The 8712-nt window shown below is 45.3% G+C and overlaps 1 protein-coding gene across 1 annotated transcript; it reads left to right on the forward strand.

The window, feature by feature from the left end:
* Nucleotides 1-2391: 2391 nt before the first annotated feature.
* On the forward strand, nucleotides 2392-7274 carry PCYB_124050 (hypothetical protein; the record flags this gene model as incomplete). Its single annotated transcript, XM_004223738.1, has 4 exons — nucleotides 2392-2536; nucleotides 2700-2794; nucleotides 3279-6683; nucleotides 6813-7274. The coding sequence occupies 4 exons, from the start codon at nucleotides 2392-2394 to the stop codon at nucleotides 7272-7274; spliced, it is 4107 nt and encodes a 1368-aa protein (XP_004223786.1).
* Nucleotides 7275-8712: the final 1438 nt, after the last annotated feature.

Here is an 8712-nt window from a genome sequence, read left to right on the forward strand (position 1 = left end):
CCACACCGCACACAAACACAAAAAAAAAAAAAGCAAAATAAAGCAAATCAAAGCAAAGCAAAGCAAAGCAAAGCAAAGCAAAGCAAAGCAAAGCAAAGCAGAATAAAGCGGTAAATACGAAAAAGGAACGTTCCTCCTCAAATAAATGAAAAGCTGGTAAGGCTTATAATCAACGGATGCGTGTAACAAGCAAAGGTTAACCTTTTTCTTCTTAAGTCTTACAAACGTACAATTTTCCCCTCAAGTGGGCATATTTAAAAAGTTTTATATTGTCTACAACTGCCACAAAACAGAAGACAAACATTTGCTACAAAATTTCGACAAATTTGAAAAAAAAAAAAAAAAAAAAACACATTTCAAGTGTAGCTTGTGCAGCAAAATGACACTTCGTTTGCAATTCCTTAAATTCTCATAAAAGGAATTATTTCCCCTTTTTTACAGAGGAGGTAACTCCAGCGCTTTTCCAACAGTGCGTTTTTTTTAAATAAATGAACAACTGTGGTGGGACAAATCACGCAGAAGTTTATCTTCTGTGGGGAAAAAAAAGAAAAAGAAAAAAATCACCAAATGGAAACGGATTAAATATGTGAGGAAGACAAACAGCGGGAAAACCCCAAGAAAGGGTTGTCTCAAAATGGGGAGTTGTTCCTACATATACAGGAGCTTCTCCTTCTGGCACGTTTCTCCCTTTAACACCTTTAAATGGGATATACATCCAGTAATGCTCCAGCTCACGTGGGGGGCGGAATGGTCAATGCCACGAGGAGAACAAAAAATTGGGGAAAATTCCTTTACGTACCTCTTTTTTTTCCGTACGTATGATAATGTTGTCAAAATGCAGCGCACTGTATGCCCCTTCTGAGGCAACCCTTTTGCGTCATCGAATGGGGCAACAATTGCCTTAATTTCTCCCCCCCCTCCCTCACATTTGGCAGTGGGTACCATTCGTTCTGCTGACGTGGACTTGGGAAGCTGCTGCTACACTACAAAGAGGCCGCTTTTATTTTTGCTCTCCCCAATTGTGATGTCCCACTCTTTCTGCGCAATCTATGAAGACAACTCTGGACAAAGTCCATATCGCCTTCGTGTGTGCTCTGCACAGTTTTTTCTCAGCCGATATTTTAAGGCACACCTCCTCCCACTTCGTTCATTTACACCTCTCAGCAGGGTGAACTTTTGGATTGTTCACTTGGTCCTCATTTTTTCCTTTTTCAAAAGGATACCTTTTCATAATTGGGGTGTTAAATCGCGATGCGGATAATTAAAAAAAAAAATAAAATAACATGCGGAGAAAACGCCGAGAAAAGGCGGAGAAAAACGAGGATGATCGTTTGGCTGCGAGTACAGTACTGATGAGACAAGGAGGAAAAAAAAAAAAAAAAAAGCGGTAAAACAGTAAAGCAGCAAAGCGGCAAAACAGCAAAGCAGCAAAACAGCAAAGCAGCAAAGCGGCAAAGCGGCAAAGCGGCAAAATGCAAACGAGCTGGCAAAAAAAAACCTGTAGAAACGCGGAATCGAAGGAACTGGGCAAATAACGCAAACCACCGAGGAGTAGAACTTGGGGAAAAAAATTAAAACACACCTTCGTGCACAAATGGGAAACTCATTTCTCAGTGTGTTACGCATAAACACATTTTTTCGCTACCTTGTGCTACGATTCGAGAGTGTAATTGCGTAATAGTCAGGTAAAAATTGTGCAGAGATTTTTTTTTTTCTCCTGATGATTTTTCAAAGTATTCTTTACTAGCCCATCCACTTAAAGCCTTGTCAGCTGGTCACGCGTTTAGCTTTTTTTTTCTGATATTTTGCTGGCACATGCATGGGGCGTGTACATGTGCGCCAGTAGGCATGCATACGAGCGTACACATGAGTCCATATGAGCCCATATGAGCCCATATGTGTGTATTTGCTTACGTATGCACTCATTCGCGTCCGAGTAGAGACCCACTCGACACTTACTCTCCGCGTACCGCCGAACTCTCCGCGCACCGCTGGACTCTCCCCCCGTCTGTCAAACTGCTCTCGAAAAGTGTAGAGAATAAAAAAGAAGAAAAAATTGCCTATCGAGGTAGTTTTTTTCTCCCCACCCATTTGGCACAATTTTCAAAGTGGCGAAGATGATCGATCTGTGTTTTGTCTGGAGGAATACATAAGCGCAAGTTTACCTCGTGAACTTGGGCGCCTTCCCCCTTCCGTCTTTCGTCATCTCTCTTCCGTCTTCTCTCTTCCGTCTTCCCTCTTCCGTCTTCTCTCTTCCGTCTTCCCTCTTCCGTCTTCCGTCTTTCTTCTTCCTTCTTCCCTCTTCCCTCTTTCGTCTTCACTCCTTCTTCCCCCTTTCCGCTTCACGCTTCACGCTCCCCTCCTCCCTATGGTAACGACTGCGCCCCAACTATGGTGGATTACGACGACATCACGCACACTTTGTTGATAGAGAAAATAAAAATACAGTATGACTCGAATAGCCAATGGAACAAGTTTTTTAAATATAGCTTGAGGAACCCCCACTCGTTTGTGTACCCGGAGAGCACACACTTCGGTAGTTACGAGTGGACGTTGTGCTTCTCCCTGATGGGCGCGTACCTCTCCCCTATTATGTGCGTTGTATGGTCCTTACCCAGGGATAACCCCAACGTTTACACGTAATCGCCTGCTGCTTCGCTACACCTGATAAAACCTGCTTCTCTCCCCCCGCCTCTCAGCGCAAAATGGCGACTTCGATTACTTCAGTAACGCTCTCCAGGCGAAGGGGTACAAACTGAACAACGTGAGTCCTTTGAACGGAGGCTACGGCGAGGTGATAACTGCATTTAAGGAGTGATCAGCGAGGGGGCCGCTAAGGAGTGATCAGTGAGGGGGCCGCTAAGGAGTGATCAGTGAGGGGGTCGTTAAGGAGTGATCAGTGTGGGGGCCGTTAAGGAGTGATCAGTGTGTGGGTCGTTAAGGAGTGATCAGTGTGTGGGTCGTTAAGGAGTGATCAGTGTGGGGGCCGTTAAGGAGTGATCAGTGTGCGGACGGTTAAGAAGCCACGTGCGGACGGTTAAGAAGCCACGTGCGGACGGTTGAGAACCACATGCGGACCGTTAAGAGCCACGTGCGGACGGTTAAGAAGCCACATGCGGACCGCTTGCGTGGTGCGGCCGGGGGGGAGACCCCCAGCCTGTAAACCCTACTTGGTAGATCGAGCAGGGAGATTCTTCTCACTCTCCCCCTCCATCCGGCTACACCGCGAAAAAAAAACGATTAAGCGTCACTTTGACCATTAACCCACGTACACGCAGGAAAACGACCAGGAGAGGTACCTACTCGAGGTAGAAAAGCACGAAGGGAAAAACCTTGGCAAGGATGAAGATACACTAAACAGAAAAATCGTGTGTCTCTTCAAAGAGAGCATGTACTACTTCATGAGCTTCAACGATAAGGATGGACAAATATTGGACAAAACCTCCAAAAATTTACACAAAAAAGACATAAAAGACAACAGTGAGTATGAGCTTTTCAAAAGCTTAAGTGATTGTATTGTACAACTCCACGACACCAAAGTTCAGAAGCATCAAGCTCTTATCATGACGAGTGACTTTTGTGGACTCTTCACTCCAAAGCATGTAAAATTAACAAAATTCTCAGATGGTTTTCTCAATTTTTTGAAAGAAAATGATATAAAATATATGGATTTATTTTATGAGGAAATGCAAAGAAATGAATTTTATAAGAAGAAGAAGGAGCATTATGATTATTTGAAAAATGCTTCTTTCGTTCCTCTCACCAAGGGGGAAATTTCCCTAGCTAATAAGAAAAAGAAGCCAGAAAGGGTGTCTTGCATTGGGGGAACGGAGCCTGTGGGGAAAAGCGACCGGGAGGGGGGTCCTCTGCAGGGGCAGTTCCCACGTGGGGGCGATGCAGAAGAAGGCGGTGGAGAGGCCTCCTCCCCCCGAGGTGCAGTACTGCTTAAGGAGGACCAAGCGGCGAAGAAGAAAAAGACGAAGAAGAGAAAAATGAGGGATGGTTCAGACAATGAGGAGAGTAGCGCATGTGCACACATGGGGGCGCTGGTGAAGGGGGAGGAAGACGCGAATTGGGAAGCGCAGGAGAAAGAGAACGATGGAACGGGCAAACGGCGCAGCAGCAGCGGAGGAGGAGGAGCCAATCAGAAGAAGAAAAAGAAAAAGAGGAAAGAAGACGACACGAAGAAAAAGAAAGTTAAGAAGAAGAAAAAAATGGAGATCGAGGAGGGAACAACCGCGGGAGAGGAACAGCAGCTGGAGTTGGTGCTGTACGAAAACGGAGACATCTGCAACTACCTGAACATAAGGAGCGAAGACCGGGCGTTGGGTCAGGGGGCACACGGAGACGAAAGGGAATACAATAATGATGGCAGTAGTAATAATAACAGTAACAGTAACGGTAACAATAACAGCAACAGTAACAATCACAGTAGTAGCAATAACCAGGGCGCAAAGCCAAGCAGAAGCCAAAGGAAGAACCCCGATCAACACGCGATCACCAAGAACGCCAAAATTTTCCACATGCTGAACAAGAGAGTAGCATCCGATGAATACATCTACAACGAAATAAAGGGAGACTTCATGAAGGAAATAAACCTACCGAATAATTACAACTACGACGTGAATGCAGTTCAAATTTGCGAGAAGGATGTCAAAAATTTCTACCGCTGTGTCCTCAGACACATAACCAAAAGAAAAGAAAAAATAAAAATTTATTACATAATAACAAATTTTTTATTTTTTTATGCCAAAATGTACAAAAATATAATCAGCTTTCAGGACAATGTACATAAAGATATTAATCGAAATTTCGATTACAAAAGCTTGATCATACAAGGGAATATGCTCCCGCACAATTTCTTCCTCCTATTGAAAGCTCTCCACTTGATGAGTCTCCATGAACTTATCAAAAATTTTTATCTCTCTGTAGAATATGACGAAAGGAAGAATAAATGTTTGCACTTTTTAAACATAACGGAAAATAAATTTTATGAAAATTTCAAAAAATTTGAAAATAATATCAAGTCTAATTTTTCTCATGTACATAAATTCCTACAGAATATGATTCCAATACATAAATTTTTGATAGTTAAGGGGAAGGTGTATAGTAACTCTGAGCAGTCTACCTTCTGCTTTGAGAATAATGACCTTCTACAGCTGACTTATAACAAGGCCACGTATGACAATAGGGGTGCCCTTGTTGTCTACGAGGGGAACAATGACCATGAGGGAAGGGGTAGTACTACTCAAGGGGGTGAAGCCACTAACAGGGAGGATCCTTCACACAATAGCAGCGGTGTGAGTAACCCATACAATGCGTGCCACTATTTCTTGTATGACTCGACGAATACGCTGAGCTTGAGCAGGGGACCCGCTCACGTGAAAAAAGTTTACACTATAATTGATGACAAGGAAATGCATAAAGTGGTGAATGAGCTGGCGGACCTGAATGACAATTACACAAAAAATTTAATTCGAGAGAGGAGACTTCTCATCATTTGGGATTCCTACGAAAAAAATAATCTCTTCCAAAATGTGCTTTTCAGCGCACCCTTTTTCGATACCTACATTTCCTTAGTTTTTACCTTCTATGTAAATAACTACGTGAAAAAATACGAACCCTTCATTCACATCCCCCTGTTCAAGCCGTCCTACTTGAACATGCTCGTGGGGCACATCAAAAGGAGGAAGCGCGATCGCGAAATGAAGGAGCAGCGTGCGCAGGGAAGACAGCACACCGTGGATAAGATGTGTAAGAACTTTTTCAGGAGCTCCCTGAATAGTATTCTCAACACCAGGGAGGAGGAGGCAGCTGTGGTGGAGGGAGCAGCTGTGGGAGGGGAGTCACCTGCAGGGGAACCAGCAGTTGGGGAAGCACCCCCGGTCAACTCCGTCGTAGCGAACGTCGCCGCTGCTAATCCCGTCGTAGCGAACGTCGCCGCTGCTAATCCCGTCGTAGCGAACGTCGCCGCTGCCAATTCCGTCGTAGCGAACGTCGCCGCTGCCAATTCCGTCGTAGCGAACGCCTCCGCTGCCAATCCCGTCGTAGCGAACGTCGCCGCTTCCAACTCCGTAGCGTCCCCCCCCCCAGAGGGCCCCCTCAACAAGCACGAGCACGTCGTCGAGGAGGACCGCCTGTACACCGCGCAGACCAACGAAAAAAACATCATCGTGAACGAGCGCACGGCAAGAAAAATCGAACCCAACGATCTCATCACGTGCATATTTGTCTTAATCAATGCCAACCACAACGCCCCCACGGAGGAGGAAAAGAAGGTCCGAGAAATAACCTTGCATGTCCTGAAGGCCAAAGAAATGGAGAGTGCAAATCAAAAAAACAAGTACGCCTTCAAATACAGAAACAACATTACCGACGCCATAACCCTAAGCGAGATAGAAGTGCGTAAAGGGGACTTTTCAAAAATTTTTATTTTTGGCATTGTCTTAAGTAACGATATATATGGGTCCACCTTACAAGAAGACATCCACACTCTCTACAGCTTGCAAAGCACTTTGCGTTGCAAGTACCCCTCGCGCAGGTTCCAATTGGAGGCCCAAGTTTTTACCTTTTACTGGGTCTACGAGGTGCACGTGTACGGGTCCATTTTTCTGAACGGAAGGCAGCGGAGCCACGCGCTCTCCAGGGTCGGCGAGTCCTACCGCCTGCCCTACAACGTGCAGGTGGGGAAAGCGCGCGCCATGGCTATATGCTACGTTTGTCTTCACCTTCACCTACACCTTCACGTGTCCTCGCGTGTACGCGTTGAAGCGCACGTGTTCACCTGCGTGCACTTCCCCCCCCGTCTGTAGTGGAAGAGCCACCCCCTGTGGGGCTACTACCTGTACATTATCCAAGACAGCATCGATAGTAAATACTCGGAGGAGACCATCTCCACCCTGCGGGATGACCAGGGCATAAACGTGCGCCTCTGCAGCGAAGAGTTCGACGTCCAAGTTGTAGAAACGGACATCAAAGAAGTGCTTCACATGCACGATTTGGAATTAAAAGATCTCAAAAATATTAACAGAAATATATTTCTTAACATTATTTTTTTGATTGAAAATGGACACCTGACGTACTTCAACTTCCACAACACAGAAAACATACAAATAAATCAGAGGAACAATTATCTGTGTATAAAGCTTTTTAAATCGAAGGTAACTTTCCCCTCCTTCAGTTTGAACACCCCCCTGCTGAACGACTCCTGGCTCTCGGATGTGCTTGCCAGCGAGCAGCCCCTCCCATTTGATGCCTACTTCTACAAATTCTGACACCCCGGAGGTGAGGGGCTAACCGGGGAAGTGCGAGAAGGCACAGGTGAGAAAGTGCCCAAGTGGAAATAAATAAATTACACACATATGCACACATATAGACCCATGTGGAGGAAGCGATATTCCCGCGCAGGCAGATGCCCCGATCTCTTGGGCTATCCCAAGTTGAAGTGCCCATTTCGAGGCCCACTCCACACTGCGTCCGCCGTCCCTACTTACTGCTTTCCGGGGGGTAAAACCACCCCTCCAGCTTTTTTCCAGCCCATTTATTTAATTTTCCCCCAATCTGTCAATTTTCCGCATTTTAAAAGGCGCGGGGCATCTCCCCGTTTGCGACAATTTGAATACGCGTTTGAGCCGCCCGACCGGCAGGCCCCCTCTTCCCTCTGTGCATACGTCGTCCACCTGTGCGTATGTCCACCCATCCGTTCGTACGTCGTCCATCCGTGCGCAAAACAATTTTTAACTTTTTTTAAGTGAACAAAAAAAAGAAATGAATTCGAAAACGATTAGGAGTTTAACTTTTTAAAAAGACAAGTCGAGAAGCAAATGGGAAAAAATAAAAAAATAAAAAGTAAAAAATAAAATAAAAATAAAATGATACCCAAATGGACAGAACAATGCGCATTTGTTCGTTTGACAGCGAACCATTTTGGCAGGCAGCAGGTTGCCCTTTTTTTTTTTTTGTTACACATATCGTGCATGAGAAAACAAACTGGTTTTTTTTTTTTCACGTAGAATTTTAAAAATTGGTCTTCCTTGGTGAAGCACTTCTTCGCTGCAGCCGATGGGTGCGCCATAGGGTGAGCCACCAGATGGGGGTTACTTGTTCAGGTTTTCTGCAGGGAGGGGGAGAAAAAAAACACGAATATAAAACAAGCCTACTTGCGCAAGCACACAAATTCGCAAAGGCACCACTGTGCGGACAGACGTGCCCAGGCACACACCCCCTGCGCGAGGCGCTCGGAGAACAAACAAAAGGAGCATTCTTAATATACTTTTTTTTAATGGAATTGAAATACCAACGTTATTTTTTCTCTTCGTGGAATGACTCGGCGGCGCGACGTGGCTCTTCGAATTGGCACTGAAACTGGCAGTGGCCTCGTTTCTGCTGCTCACACTGCTGCTGTGACTTGCGTGAGGAAAAGCACTTTTTTCTCCCTTATTGAGGAGGGACGTATTCAAGAAATTTTTGCCAACGTCAGAACGTCTTATGATGGTATTTTGCTTCATGGTGTTAGCGGCGTTTTGTGTGTCTCCTCCTTTCCTCACATCAAATGATGAACTCATGCTACGTTCGTAGAGGAATTTTTTTTTTTTATCGACTTGAAAAGACGGTAGCTTGGTATTACTGAGTGAGTTATCCACTCGGTTCGCTCTGCTTCTGTGGTGATGGTTTGCTCCACTGTTGTTTGCCCCACTGTTGAAGGTGCTACCG

Source organism: Plasmodium cynomolgi, chromosome 12 (assembly GCF_000321355.1).
Source record: "Plasmodium cynomolgi strain B DNA, chromosome 12, whole genome shotgun sequence".
NCBI lineage: Eukaryota > Apicomplexa > Aconoidasida > Haemosporida > Plasmodiidae > Plasmodium > Plasmodium cynomolgi.